We start from the raw sequence: 16,106 nt of genomic DNA, 5'->3' as shown, positions 1-16,106 counted from the left end.
TGAGTGAAATTCTGTACCATTCATTACCTGGCCTTATCCATGTGACTAATTTGCTGAATTCAGTATTTTGAAACTTACCCCCTTGTTATTTTAAAGCTTTATTGTAAAACAATTCAAATGAATTTGGCATGAGTATTCCTACCAGTGACTTATTTCAACATATGATTTGTATTTTCCCTTGCCTTCAGAGGGATTGACCAAACAAGCTGATCTGGAGTATTTTCAAGGCTTCCTGTCTTTCATATTAATGGCAGGTTATAACAGCTTACTAAAAATAAAACTATGACTGAACATCATAAACCCAAATATTATAAGGAACTTTTTGAACTAGAAACTCACTTTGATTAATCTGTTTAAACATTGATCAGTAATACTTTTTTGTTGTGGGGCGTGAGCTCATGGACTGGGTGTTGTCCCTGAGCTTTTGCCTCAAGGTTGGCACTCTACCATTTTGAGCCACAGCACCACTTCTGGTTTTCTGGTGGTTAATTGGAGATGAGAGTCTGGTGGACTTTCCTGCCCAGGCTGGCTTCAAACCATGATCCTCATATCTTAGTCTCCTGAGTAGCTAGGATTACAGGCATGAGTCACCGGCATCCAGCCAGTAATGCATTTTCAAATGCAAAAAAAAAAATAAAAAAGAGAAACTTTTTGCTGTAGTAGATTCCTTCCTTCCTTCCTTCCTTCCTTCCTTCCTTCCTTCCTTCCTTCCTTCCTTCCTTCCTTCCTTCCTTCCTTCCTTCCTTCCTTCCTCCCCCCCCCCCCCCTCTCTTTTCCTTTTGGCTGTAGGGTCTCATAATCCTAGAGTTTACAATCCTCCTGCTTCCACCTCCCCAGTACTGGGATTGCAGGTGTGCACTACCATGCCTGAAAGTTACACTACTCTTTACTAATCAGTCTTGGCTCATGGAACTTGAGGCTTGGGGAGTCATGAAATATTCACAAAGCACTGATAGTTGTTTTATTCATTTATTTGCAAGTTTACCTTGAGTTGTATAACTGGAAAGTTCCTTTTCATTCTCAGTCTCAGATAAGATAGGAGATGGCTAGTTCTTAAAGAACCATTAGACAAATGACTGTCTTGGATTTTGATCCTATATCAAAAGCATCAATGATCATTTTACTAGAATGCTGTATGATTCTTCACCTCTTAATTCTTTGCTGTTTCTCCTCTTAGGACCTGCTGAAGTTCCCATGATGTCACCTAATGGATCCATCCCTCCCATCCACGTACCACCGGGTTATATCTCACAGGTACTTCTGCACTCCGCCACGCCTTAGTTTACTTATCAGAAAGCTGCTGGGTGGGATTGAATGCCTTTCTTTTTGTGGCAGCAAGCAGCACTTCCAGATCTTGCCACTTGGGGTGCCAGAGAGCCAGAGAGAAATGGAAACAGGCTCTTGGGCTGCCCTCTGTCAAAGTAGGTGACCACATCTGATGTCTGCTTCATGATTCACGGATTCTCCTGATTTAGAAATTACCTTCCATCCGTCTTATAATTTCCTGGGACTTAATTAGCAACGACATTGCACCCAGCTGGGTTCCAGTGCCTCACACTTGCAAACCTACTTACTCAGGAGGATGAGTTCTGAGAATACTAGTTCCAAGCCAGCCCGGGCAGGAAAGGCTAAGAGATTCTTAATTAATCACCAATTAACCACTGAAAGAAGGCAGAAGTGGAGATGTGGATCAAGTGGTAAAGCACGAGCCTTGAGCAAAAACACTAAGGGACAACAGCCAGGCCAGTATTAAAAAAAAATGGGTGTAGGGCTGCCCTCTGGTGTAAGAGTTGCATTTCCAAATCACTAAATTGACATAGGTAGGCCTGTAGAATTACTGAGTGTGATGTGAAAATTTGGTGTTTGCCCTTAAGTTTATTTGAATTTTGGTCAGTTCTTCAGTAAAATATTACCAGTAGCAATCTCAGAGATGTATTGGAAGAGAAAAACATTCAAGAGGATGAAGTTATTGTTCTGAGCCTAGGTCCTGTATAAAGTGCTCAGGGTGCTTGTGATGCAGTGGTTGGTGAATATGTAACATACTCTCCTGTCATCACAAAATGACTATCTTTGTTTTCCCTTCCTAGTACATAATACTTCACCAGCCAACCATCTTTCTTTTCTCTCCTTTCCCTCTTCCCCCACTTACCTTGCTCTCCTCCTCCCACTCTCTCATTCTTGTTCTTTGTTCCCTGACTTATATAAGAGTATGATATATACATTAAAAAAAAAAAAACAGGACAAAAGCCTGAAGAATATGAGATGACAGTCACAATGTTAATATTTTGGAGGTTATATCCTTTCAGTTTTCCCCTCATGCTTTATCTATTTGCCTGCTGCTGCTTTTAAAAGAGTATTAAAAATCTGTAATTTTTACTTTTTAATGATTTTTTGCTAGGGTGGAAAAAACTGGTGACTGCATAGGCAATTTACTGAAGCTCAGGCAGGAATGAAAGATTTCTCCTTCTGTGATGTAAAAACTTATCCATTTCTTTATGACATACTGCAGCCACTATCATTTCTTTTTCCATCCTTTTATGTGAGTCAAGTTGGCCTTCTTTCGCTTTCTCTCTTTCTTTCTCTTACTCTCTTTCTCTTTCTCTCTCTCTGTCTCTTTCTCTCTTGTCTCTTTCTCTCCCTCTCTCTCTTTCTCTCTTTCTCTCTATCTCTTTCCTTCCTTCCTTCCTTCCTTCCTTCCTTCCTTCCTTCCTTCCTTCCTTCCTTCCTTCCTTCCTTCCTTCCTTCCTTCCTTCCTTTCTTTTCTTTCTTTCCTTGTAAATTAAATAGATAGATTTAATTAAGTAGCCAATAAAGAGAACACCACATGGTATTCAGTCAGGAAGAGAAGTTTATTTACTGAACTGCTGCCCTGCAATGCATGGTAGAGGTGCACAAGCCAAAGGGGCAACCCACCCCTGGCCCAGGACTTACCTAGGCCAGGGGCAGGGACAAGGTTTGGTCACACTAGATGCGACCTCAGGGCCTAGGACCCTCCCATGGTTCAATGGGAGGCGTGAATGGGGCGGCCCAGGGTGCGATCTGGGAGAAGGGAATGACTGCCTACAGGTGTGCCAGTTACCTAGGTGACATAAGTAGGTACTGGGCCACTATGGTGGCAAAAATTACACCTCCTTTCATAGCCCCCATTCTCTGATGGAAAGCCATTATACTTCCAGTATTCCAGCTAGTGAATCATGCCTGTAATCCCAGCATCTCAGGAGACTAAGAGCTGAGGATTAAGATCAAAGCCAGCCTGGGCAGGAAGTATATAAAATCCCTACCACCAGTTAACCAGTAAAAGGCCAGAAGTGAAGGCATTCCTCAAGCAGTAGAGACCCTGGGTGGAAATACAAAAAAGAGTATGAGGCAGAGTTTAAGGCTTAGTACTGGCATTAAAAAAAAAAAAGACAAATAAAAACATCCAGCATTCCACTTCCATCAGCCTTTTGCTCCTTTTGGGGTGGCTGTGATTATATTAAACACAAAACATTTGTTGGAAGTGAGTCCTAGGTAAAATGGAGAATATTTGGCCTGGGTCTATTTTGGATTCTGAAAAAACTTTTATTGAAAAATCCAAAAGGAAAGGGCAAAAACAAAGATGTAAACTCAATTCTGCAAACTTGAATTGGAAGCAAAGTGACACTTCTTCCCAATGATGATCGATCGTGAGAAAATTCTACAAGACTCTAGAAGAGTAGTAAGAATGGAATAGATTTTATTTGGAACTGAAAAGTGAGGAAGAAGCAGTCTGAAAGGCCTGTGCACGGTTCTGTTTCTTAGCCCCTACCCCATTCTTGTGGTGCTGAGAATGGAACTCTGGACCTTGTATGGGCAAGGCAGGTGCTCCACCACTGAGCTACACACTAGACTGTTTTGATTGGGATCCTTGAATACAAGATGTATTGAGAGTTTACCCTTCCATATTATTTTTGGTGGTACTGGGGTTTGAACTCAGGGCTTTATTCTCACTTGGCTTGCTTTCTGATAGCGGATGCTCTACCACTTAAGCCATACCTCCAGCACCAATTTCTGCTAGTTAATTGGAGATGGACTGTAATGCACATTTCTCCCCGGCTGGCCTCCTGCCATAATCTTCCAGTTCTTTACCCCCTGAGTTTCTGGGATTACAGGCATGAGCTCGACTTTCACGTTCCACCCTGGCTGCTTCCTCTTGTCTAGTTTCTTCTGTCACATCCATGAGTAAACCCACTGGGTACAGTAGGAGGAAGAAGATGAAGAAAACCATGGCCCAGGCATTCACTGTGTTACAGCAAATCCTGTGGCTGTCTGGCAGGGCTTGTCTTCCTGAGTCTCTGTCGTGTGTGTGTGTGTGTGTGTGTGTGTGTGTGTGTGTGTGTGTGTGTGTGTGTGTGTGTGTGTCTGTCTGTCTGTCTGTCTGTGTGTCTGTCTGTGTGGGTGTGTCTGTCTGTGTGTGTGTCTGTCTGTGTGTGTGTCTGTGTGTGTGCTTGTGTGTGTGTGTAAGGTGAGGTCGGCCGAGTTTTCCTCTCCTTGTACATTGGCCATGGTTCTTGTGGTTTCTTCCCATCATTAATTTTCTGAATAATTTCCATGTAAAAATTTCTTAAGCAGATGTCCTGTGTTTTATTTTCCATGGCTCCATATGAATTTCGGGTATGATTTTCAAATGTTATCTAAAGATGAAAAAGATCTGTGAAAAGAAGAAAAGTAAAACATCCAAATCACTGTCCTATCATTTAAGAAAACCACTTTGCTTGTTTGTGCGTGTGTGTGTGTGCGCGCACACACACACACACACACACACACACACAGAGTCACTCTAATCCATTCCATTATTATTATTTTTTTTGCGGATTTGTTAATGAACCAGTTAATGAGAAATTGTTTCTTCTGGTGAGGGGAAGACATTTTGAAAAGTACATTCAAATTTCACTTTGTTTATTCTGCAGAGCTGGCTGGAATTAGCCCATTGGAGATATAATCTGGCCTTGGTTGCCCATCCCTTTTTGTCTCAGCCTGGTCAGGTGGCTTACAATTAGCTTCCTCTTATAATTACCACTTCATCTTATATTATAAACTGTTAAGATCAGGCAGAAAGAATGTGGGGATTGTACTGTACCCTGACAAATTGAGAGGGAGACCCCCTACACCATCAGTAATAAGAAAATCAGGTTTCTTCAATGTTCTTTGGAAGAAATTAATTTTTTAATAGGAAGTTAGGAAGATGTCCTGTACATTGTGAATTTTTGGAAAAGCATACTAGTTAGGAATTATTTAGTTTCCATGATCAGTTTTTTAAAATACTTTGAATTACTTTGAGGAGCCATCACAGGCAGATGTGAGAGTGCTTAATTAAAGGAAGATATCGCTAGCTGGGTACCAGTGGGTTATGCCTGTAATCCCAGCTACTCAGGAGGAGATTTGAGGATCCCAGTTGGAAGTCTCATGAGGCAGGAAAGTCCATGAGACTCTTCTTTCCAATTAATCACCAAAAAAAAAAAAAAAAAAAAAAAAAGAAAAGAAAAGAAAAAAAAGGAATCACTATCTGGCAACTAATAACAAGTAATTTCATAGCTGTGATCAGCATATATCTTGTTACCTAATAAACCTTATAGTGTATTATCAAAGTATCTGGGCTTTAAAACTAACAAAACCTGAAGTACTGCTAAAACTATTGTAACTTGTTGATTACATTTACAACTAAAAGAAGTACTAAAAAATAAAAAGATTTCTGATTCAGGGTTCCCTGCATTCACTCCACCTTACAAGCTTGCAGGCTAGAGTCCCTGGGCCTGTTTAAGGCCTTGTGCTCTAATGTAATGGCCCCTACCTTGCAGGCTAGAGTCCCTGGGCCTGTTTAAGGCCTTGGGCTCTAATGTAATGGCCCCCACTGGGGAGTAGCACAAAGCTTAGCACCATGGGTCTGTCCATCTCTGAGAAAGATTCACCCTATTTCTTCCTGGTGCCTCATGACAGATGACTTAATCCAAGTGGGATGCAGTATACAAATAGAAAAGCCCTGGGTCTCTAGGGTCCCCACCCACGGGTGGTACTGTGTTAATCCTCACCAGATCTCTTGGCCTCAGTCTTTCCCTCTGTTTTTCTAACATTGTTCTTCATTGTTCTCCAGCTTTGTTCTTCTCTGAGTTAATTATCAGAGCTGTCTTAGAGTTATGAACATTATGAAAACTAACTTGTTCCATAAAGCTGTGTAGCTAGGTGTCAAGGAATGTACTAGTGGCCTGTTAGGTTGACTGTGGAGGGCTTTGATCTGTGTATTATCACCCCTAGAATGCTTTTCCTTGTTTCCAAGGAAATGATCCTCAGAGCAGCATGGAGTTGGCTATGTCTCCCCATTGATCAGCACTCAAGAGATGGCCAATCATTTCTCTCAGTACAGCTTCTCAAGCACAGTCATTTCCTTAAACTTAGTCCCCAAGTTCAAGCCCCAGTACCCAAACCCAAAAAAAGAAAAGGGGGTGGGTCCTAAACTTGGAGGGTTTATAGTCTCCAAGTATGGATGATGGCAACACATTTGAATGTTCAAATGTTATTAAGGCTAGATGTAGAGAAAAAAAAAGAAGTTCACAAGTACTGTTCTATGATTTCAACCATTCAGTTAGAAATCCAGAAATCTCACAAGATTAGGATAATGCCTTCAATTTCTGTCAGCATTTTCAACTTGAACTTTACCAGTAAAATAAAACATATGGCCATGTGTTCCTGTCAGTCTTTGCTGGTCCTTGAGAATTATTTTATACTAATCCTTCCACATACTCACCCCATCCCCCTTTTAATGTCAGTATTGGGACTTGAACTCAGGGGCCTGGGCACTGTTCCTTAGCTTTTTCAGTCAGGGCTTGTGCTCTACCACTTGAGCCATACCTTTATGTCTGGCGTTTTAGTGGACATAAGAGTCTCACAGAATTTTCTTTTCAGCTTGGCTTTGAACCTGGTTCCTCATATCTCAGCCTTCTGAGTAGCTAAGATTACAGGTGTAAGCCACCACTGCCCAGCCTTCCCTTTCTTCTTACTATGCTCCATGAAGGTCAGAGGAGTTGGATCTATTGTCTACAGACTGGGCTAAGAGAGTACAGTGCTTGTGTGGCAGATCTGTCCCCTATACGAAGAACAGCCCAGCGCCACATGAGCCATGGTAAGGGCCAGAACTAGCTCAGCAGTGGAAAGTGGGATGTGATCTGTGAGTGGTAAACCTTGTGAACGCTCCTCTGGTAGAAAAGTGTGCTTGAAGGGCTGGGAAAGTAGCTCAGTGGTAGAGCGCTTGCCTTGCATGCATGAGGCCCTGGGTTCGATTCCTCAGCACCACATAAGCAAAAAGAAAAAAGCTTGAAGTGGCGCTGTGGCTCAAGTGGTAGCTCTTCAGCCTTGAGCTGAAGAGCTGAGAGATAGCGCCCAGGCCCAGAGTTCAGGCCCCACAACCGGACTCAAAAAAAAAAAAAAAAAAAAAAGCAAAAGCAAAAGAAAAGTGTGCTTGAAACTGGACATGCATCTTTCTGTATAAATACTAGTAATGAAATCACACTGAGTTCATTTAAGAGGATCAGGTATGATGGTGTGTGGTTTCCTGTGTTCTTACTAGCTAAAATTCCAGGCACTGAGCTGTGTCCTCATTCTCAGCATTGTGTGAAATTTTAGAGAAGACCAGTCTAAGCTCACCAGAGTTATGTGGGGACTTTTTGATAAAAAATGTGCTGCTATTCTTGACACATTTGAAATCTGTCACAGAAAAGCTATTTTTTTAATGGGTGATGGAAGACTAGTTATTTCATTCATTTAATTTACCAGGACTTTTTTTTTGTGTGTGTGTGGGGGTGGGGGGAGGAGTCTTTTGTGTGTGCAAGTGCTTTTAAATTGCAGCTGGCCAGGATGCATGGCTCTCCTGCAAGCTATGGTGAGAGAGGCTTCCCAGTTTTGGACAGAAGGTAAGGGCTAGTGTGGATTCTCCCGTGGTCCCTGTCCTTGCTGTGGAAATGGTTGGCTTCCTCTGGGCCCTTCCCCTGGTCTTTGTCTGTCCTTCTGGAGTCTAGTCTCTTCTTAGGACAGTTATCATACTAGGTTAGAGGCCCCTCTGTGTGACATTGCTTTATATCAGATTATCTGTAAGAGCCCCTGACTCCAAAGGAGGCACATGCTGAGGTCCTAAACACTTGGACTTGAACTTGAGAGAATTTGGGGTGGTCCAGGCTTCTGTCCTTCCAAGGGGACACCATGTTGAGTGTCAGGTATGTTGAAGCTCAGAACACTCAGTTCTGGCTTCTGAAATCCCAATTCTTTGTTCTGGTATCCCTGGCAACACTCAACAAGGCTTTGTCTGATTTTTCTTTTTATATTGTTGCTATACTCTGTTGTTTAGTAACTACTTATTCTCAACTTTGAATATCTGGTATTTAGTGTATGGTATGTATCAGGCAATAATTGTTGAAGATATGATTTGTCTGTCTCTGGACATTGACCTAATTTCAGTGGTCCCCAAAAGGAAATTAATTTGTGTTTTAGGAAAATAGAAGACAGATTTTTGATAGCCTCTGGAATTTTTTTATGTCTACAATACTAGATTTATTTGTGAACCATCTTGATGAAACAAAGAATATTTCTGCCATGGCATCCCAAGTGGCTTATTGCTTTCTTGCATTATAACCAGTCCTTACATGGGGCTGTTCTTTGTGACAATTTTGGCATAATTTCATTAGATATGGTTTACAACTGAATTTGATAACTAAAATCAGTTGCAATTCATATTATGAAAGAACAGTAAGCAAAATATTAGCACATGTTTTTGGTATTTTATGCTTATTTTAGAATTACTGTTTAGTTTCATTTATTTATTTATTTTGAGGGGAGTGAAACACAGACTTGGGTCCTAAGTAGCTCTCTGAAAGTGTGTTGTAATGTGTGCATATCTATCGTAGGCAAATGCCACAGAAGAATTTAGGAGAATTGGAAAGGGGAATATCAAACATCTTTTATATGTGTAAGCAATTTGTGGTTTCCCAAAGCTATTTAATTATCTACTTAATTATCTGAATTATCTGGAAACCTGTTTGGGGAGCATGTGTGAAAGACAATTTATCCTTTACCTTGACTTAGTAATTTTTAAATTAGCACAAACATTATCACTAAATACAGTAGTAGATAATTTTTTGACTTAATCTTTGCCTCCTCCCACTCCCCAATACATTATAAAGTTTTTCTTTGTTAGTGATATTTTTCTTAAAGCATGATAGCAGGTCAAAAGTTATGTGATGGCATGATGAAAATAAGCTGGGTGTGGTATAATCCCAGCCTTGAGGAGGCTCATGTTGGAGGATGGATCTCAAATTCAAGGCCAGCCTGAACAATGTGACAAACAGATAAGCAAACAAATAAGAAAATAAATTATTTCCTTGGCAACCATCCTGTTGAAAGTTAATGTATACTCCCATTGGGTGAGGATCCTGTTTCTTTTATACCCCATCAGTGTGATCTGTGTAGCTGATTGAAGGTTTCTATATTTGTGAAATAATAAAGGCTAGAAACTTCGAGAAAATTCTTTCTGGGGACCTTACAGGATTTTACGAAAGCCCTAGCAAGGAGAAACATTTGAAATAAGCCTACCTTCTTTCCTTCTGATGTCCTTGGCAACACTTAGTCTGCTTTTTCTCTTTATTATTATACTCTTACTTATACAGTCATTTTTATGGTTAGAAGGTGGGGAGGATAGAAGAGATAGAATAATGTGTTTTTTGTATTTGAGGTGGGATCAATTCATAACACTTGTAGGAAAATTGCACAAGGTGTTCTAAATAGCATTGTCCGCTCTGCCTTTTAGACAGCAGATAGCTTGCAGGAGGTGAGTGGCATAAACACTGCTACACAAACCCTTGGAAATCGGCACATAAAAGCAGGTTATAGTTCTCTGAGGCCCAGACAGGGCTAGCTACTTCTATTCAAGAACACAGAGAAACACAGGCCTTAGCTCTACTGTGCAGTGAGATTTAGTGTTAATTTTAAGGAGTTAATGTTGTTTTATTTAATGAGGTATTACCACCACAGAAACCTTTATCTTAATATATTTATTTAGATACTTTCATTTTCTTGGCAGAAGAATGGCTGCTGGTTTGTGTTTAACTTACTGTATGCCTGAAGTAGACACTAAGCATTTATATACTCGCTATTTGGTTACAGCAATGTGTTTTTCCCCCCAATAAAGCTAAGTTTAGAGTGCTGTTATTGTTGTTAGACATGATGAAATCATTTTATTCTGGCCTGTAATCAGCCTCCTGAGGTGTAATGGGAAATCCATTTCAATAGACAGGTTCAGTTTTCAGTTAAAAAGAAATCTATCATACTGTATGCTTGATTATTTGTAGTTGATTAAACCAGTTATTGGTGTGTCTCTTTAGCTAACTGATCTTGGCTCTTGGCTTCCTAAAGACTCTCTCTCTCTCTCTCTCCTCCCTCCCTCCCTCCTTCCCTCCCTCCCTTCCTTCCTTCCTTCTTTTTTTGGGTGCTGGTATTAGTGTATGAACTCAGGGCCTGGACACTGTCTTTTAGCTTTTGCACTCAAGGCTGGTACTTTACCACTTGAGCCACAGCTCCACTTCTGGCCTTTTGGTGGTTAATTGGAGATAAGTCTCATAGACTTTTTAGCCCAGGCTAATTTCAAACTTTGATCCTCAGATGTCAGCTTCCTGAGAAGCTAGGATTATAGATATGCACTGCTGGTACCCAGCTTGTTTCAAGTTTCTCATATGTTAAAATCCTTTCATTGAAATACCAGCTCCAGTAACCTTGTAGGCTATGACTTTTGACTTTGAACAGTCCCCATGTTTCTGAAAGCCTTTATGATCATGGAAATGTGCATATTAAATGCAATGGGACAGAATATTGCCAGGAGAACCAGCCCTACAAATGTCATACAGCTCAGAAAGCTCTTTTTTTCTTCTAGAAAAATTCTACAATCTATTGAAGCACACATTAAATTTATTTGTCTTGGATGAAGCAGAGAAAACTCTTGATGACAAAACCAAGACTTATCAAAGTACTGGTCTCTTAGGAAAAAGTTAGAAAGTATCATATCAGATCATTTACAAACAGCCTATTTTGGTGAATTTTAACAGTTTCAAAGTGCTTCCTTCCAGCACTCCTCTCAGAACTGGTTTTCACTGGTTGAATTACAGAGCCAGGATAGCGGAGAAGTGATTTCTTTTCCACGGGAAGAAGAAAATTGCAGTGAACGGGGGATTTACCTTGCGTGGGCACAGCACATGTGTTAATTCTGCCTCCTCTCCTTCTGCCTTTCTCTTCAGGTGATTGAAGACAGTACTGGAGTGCGCCGGGTGGTAGTCACACCCCAGTCCCCTGAGTGCTACCCTCCAAGTTACCCCTCTGCCATGTCTCCGACCCACCACCTGCCCCCGTACCTGACGCACCACCCCCATTTTATCCAGAACTCTCACGCGGCCTACTACCCACCTGTCACTGTGCCTGGAGACATGCCACCTCAGTTCTTCCCACAGCATCACCTGCCCCCCACGATTTACGGCGAGCAAGGTGAGTACACCCCACATCCAGGCCGGCACCCTGAGCCCTTAAAACTGGGCTCACACTTCAATGCCTGGAAGCGCGTTTGTTCTTCTGTAACAGACTTGAAAGAAAAGGATCTAGCCTGGTGTAAAACTCGGGGGACACCCCTAGTTCCCCTTTCCTGGTTTGTGCCTTGTGAGGGTTACTACTCTATTCCTTCTTTCTTTTGTCCTAAATATTTTCCCTGGGTTTGATTCCAAGCCCAGAAAAACCAAGGAGTGATGTAGCTACTTTCCATGTGGGAAGAGTGGCAGTGATGCTCAAGATACTCTTCTATCCTGTTCACGTGCGTGTGTGGAAGAATGGCCTGAGGTAGAGCTGGACCACATTATATCCTTGGCGTGTGTTAAGTCTTCCCATACAGAGGAAATTGAAGAGTTTTTGTGTCCCATTTCGAATGGTAGAGGATTGTAAAGTCTCAATATCCTTTTGGGTTTGGCAAGATCCTGCTTGGCACAATCCACAGATCCTGTGACTGGCGCGGGACCCTCGGGAGACAAGCAGATACTTACCTTGAAAAGCGAAGAGCCTTGGAGCAGCGACATTGTGTCATTTCAAAGTTTTGGCCTTGGTGTTAGTTTAGTCTGAAACTCTGCTCTGTTAAAGTGGATACTACAGAACCAGATAAGCCAGTTCAAAATTAGTTTTTAAACCTCTAGGACTTTGCAGAGTGATTTTCTTCAGAGTCTGTGAATTGAAGCACTTTATGGTTTCAAACATTTAATTGGTTTGGTTCAGATAAATTGTATGAAGGTATATCTGTCACATTGTAGAACTTTTGAGCAAGTTATTATCTAACATTCCTTTAGCAGTAGCAATTTTGGTATCAGTTATTGTCCTCTGTATTCATTTTATACTGTTGTATTTTCTTATTACAGAAAAAAAATCTGAGCTGAGTACTTTTAAGTGAAATATCCTGTGGTAGGGGTAGAATCTGGTAGGGTTTTTTTTTTCTTTTTTTAAAGTAATCTGAAATTTAATACAATTCAAAATAATCAGGTGCTTTCATAACAGGATGTGGAGAGATGAGAAAAGAACATGGAATCAATAGCACCAACAATATCAATGACTTCTTAAGAGTTGGATCTTTTTCTACCTTGTGATATGACTCCCTCCCTACTCCACCCCCAAAAAATCAAAGCAACAAGCTTATAATAGGGAAATGTTTAGAAACAAAGTGAAATAATAAGTTTTGGGGGAAGCATTCAGTACTTTTACCCAATGTTTGTGAACTATGAGAGATTCCATCTGGGTCTGAGCCGTACAGACAGGCAGCATGAAGGGCCTGAGCCTCTACTTGCTTCACGCTGCGTATCTGACCTACCTTACGTCAGTAGCTTGGGAGAAGGGTTTCAGATATGTGACATCCATTGTGACTTTAGTCATGGCAAACTGATTTAAATTGCCAATAGGACTAATTATTTTTTAAATCCCCCTCTCCATTTTATACTGTATTTTTATTTAATTTCATTAAAATAAAACCATGGATTAATGTCCAAATAAGAAAAGTATGTACTTTAATTTCAAGTTAAAGACAATAGTTCAGTAAAATCTTTATATCAAATAATTATATACTTTTCGTACCTGAAATGTGCATAGCTAAAAGCATTTCAACATTTGAGCCCTAAGAGTTTAAGAAGTTTCAACATGACTTAAATGATGATTGTAGCAGTGCCTGTGTGACTGTTTTAAATCTGAAATGTAATGAATACATTATGCCATCTAGAATACTTGCCCTCCATCTTGATATGCTTTATTCACACATAATCTCTCTGAATAGGGTTGTGTTTATTTTTGTGAGCATTGTAGTACGAATTGACTTACCTTGTAAAAAATATTCTTCTTAAAGATCTTCTGTTAGCTGTGAACAGGAAGAAAATGAGGAGTTGAAGTTTACAATTGAGCAACTGAAATAGAAGTTAAATTCTCTGCAGTGCACAGTATGCCCCTGTGAGCCTGCAGGGCCCTGATTTCAGCCTCTGTTTCCCTCTCACAGGAGTGGATTTGGATAGTGACTCATATGGTGACTTAGTGTAGGTAAAGCCCTGTTACCTTGTAAGATACAAAGGCCCAGCCTGGCACCTACACCTGTGACTCACACCTCTGAGCCTAGACACACAGGAGGCAGTGATATGAGGAGTGTGGTTCAAAACTAGCCTGGTCAGAAAAGTCTAAAAGATTCTTATCTCCAGTTAACCACTACAAAGCCAATAGTAGAGCTGTGGTTTAAGTGGTAGAGTACTAGCCTTGAGCAAAGAAGCTAAGGGACAAGCACCCAGGCCTTTATACAAGGACCCAATATCTGTATTATAGATTGCATTTTTTTTTTTTTTTTGTCGGTCGTGGGGCTTGAACTCTGGGCCTGAGTGCTGTCCCTCAGCTCTTCAGCTCAAGGCGAGCACTCTACCACTTGAGCTACAGCGCCACTTCCGGTTTTCTGGTGGTTTATTGGAGATAGGAGTCTCACGGTCTCTCCTGCCCGGGCTGGCTTTGAACCGCGATCCTCAGATCTCAGGCTCCTGAGTAGCTAGGATTACAGGCGTGAGCCACCAGCGCCCGGCTATAGATTGCATTTTGATTGATGCTAAAATATAATTTTAAAGTGGCTTAAAACTATAGATTTCAATTTTTCCCTCATGAGAGCATAAGATCTGTTCTGTTAAGCAACTTAAATATGTATGTAGCAAGGTGCCACTGGCTCATGCCTGTAATCCTAGCTACTCAGGAAGCTGAGATCCGAGGATCGTGGTTCAAAGCCAACCCTGGACAGGAAAATCTGTGAGATTCTTATCTCCAATTGACCAGCAAAATGCCTGAAGTGGACCTGTGGCCCAAGTGTTAGAATACCAACTTTGAGCCAAAAGGCCAAGCAAGAGCTTGAGGCCATGAGCTTAAGCCTCAGTACTGGCCTCCAAAATGAAGTATATAATAAAGCCAATCATTTTGGTCTTCCCCTTTGTTCTTCTACATTTTCCTGCATGATTTATGGGAAATTTCTCAATACCCTGTGTGGCTTTTAATAATTGATTTTTCCTTGATTGGGTAGAAAAGAATAGGTACATATTAAACATGTATGGTATACACACATATATACATAGATACATACAAAACACACATACATATAACATTGTCTTCAAAGTATTTTTGATAGGAATTCTTCCTTTTGAAGGAATTCTTCCTCCTAGAGGTCAGGCCCTTTGACCTTCAAAGCACTTATTGCTGCCACTGCAGGCTGAGCCTTTGTTCCATTTTGCATTTTAGAAATCATCCCACTGTACGGCATGTCCAGCTACATTACCCGAGAAGACCAGTACAGCAAGCCCCCGCACAAAAAACTGAAAGACCGCCAGATCGACCGCCAGAACCGCCTCAACAGCCCCCCCTCAACCCTCTACAAAAGTGGCTGCACCACCGTGTACAATGGCTACGGGAAGGGCCACAGTGGAGGCGGCGGAGGTGGTGGAGGCGGAGGCAGTGGCGGGGGCCCCGGTATCAAGAAGACCGAGCGGCGAGCCAGAAGCAGCCCAAAGGCCAACGATGCAGACTTGCAAGGTAAAGCCAAGGCCGTTTTCATAAAAGGGGACTTGCAGATGGAGGCGGGAACACCCTAAAGACTACATCAAAGCATCTTGTTACCTGGGTGTGTGGTTTTTCTGCTGGGAACTATTGAGTGGACCTCTCTAATCTGGTCCTATTAGGCAAAACTATTGGGGCATCTAATTTTTACTTATATTTTGTGGCAAAAGCATCCCATTTTCATCACATCTAACTTAGTATCAGTAACAAGTGTTCTGTGTGTGTGTGTGTGTGTGTGTGTGTGTGTGTGTGTGTGTGTGTGCGTGCGTGTGTGCATGCATGAGCATACCAATACTGGGGCTGGAACTCAGACTTGTGCTCTAAGCATTGCCTTTCACTCAAGGCTGTTGCTCTACCACCACTCCACTTCTGGCTTTTTTCGTCGTTAATTGGAGATGAGAGTCTCACAGTTTTGTCTGCCTGGGTTGGCTTTGAACCTTGATCCTTATATTTCAGCTTTCTGAGTAGCTAGGATTGCAGGCCTGAGCCACTGGTGCCCAGCTGAATCCTGAATTTTTAATTGCTGGCTTTTATAGAGAGCTTGCTTTCTGATTGGACACCTCTTCCTCTTTCTGGAACAAATCCTTGGATAGCTGTGGCTGTTCTGTGGCTTACTCTGGCTGATGGCTTGAGTCCCTAGCTCCTTCAGAGAAAGGTGGAATTGTGGTTTTCTTAGAGCTGAGGGTGTGACATGGGCAGAGAATAGTTGGGACTTCTGTAACTGCCATGCTTGGCTTAGAATCAAACTATGTCCTTTCTTAATCATTAGTTTTATTTTTCTGTGTCCTTGCTTCTACAATGGGCAGTTTCATTCCTATTTGTAAAATATTAATAATATCTAGCTCAGCACCTAATGTTTTCCTGTGACAGTAATGCTTATTACTGGAATTTTCTTATTGTCTTCCTCATACCTGCAATGGCTTCATTCATCCCATTGCGTGTGAGCCAATGTATCTGGTCCTCAT

The 16,106-nt window shown here is 41.5% G+C and overlaps 1 protein-coding gene across 2 annotated transcripts in view; it reads left to right on the top strand.

Moving 5' to 3' along the window:
* The window catches only part of Fndc3b (fibronectin type III domain containing 3B), a 281,337-nt gene that overhangs the window by 147,563 nt on the left and 117,668 nt on the right, over window positions 1-16,106 (top strand). For both annotated transcript variants that reach the window (XM_069991887.1, XM_069991888.1), the window contains exons 4-6: window positions 1,178-1,254; window positions 11,289-11,532; window positions 14,827-15,117. In XM_069991887.1, the coding sequence (XP_069847988.1) occupies window positions 1,178-1,254; window positions 11,289-11,532; window positions 14,827-15,117 (612 nt within the window). The remainder of the gene's footprint in view (window positions 1-1,177; window positions 1,255-11,288; window positions 11,533-14,826; window positions 15,118-16,106) is intronic.

The sequence above is a fragment of the Dipodomys merriami genome, unplaced genomic scaffold, assembly GCF_024711535.1.
Source record: "Dipodomys merriami isolate MVZ:Mamm:240054 unplaced genomic scaffold, mDipMer1.0.p SCAF_40, whole genome shotgun sequence".
Lineage (NCBI taxonomy): Eukaryota > Metazoa > Chordata > Mammalia > Rodentia > Heteromyidae > Dipodomys > Dipodomys merriami.
This window is presented reverse-complemented; position numbering and strand designations above follow the sequence as displayed.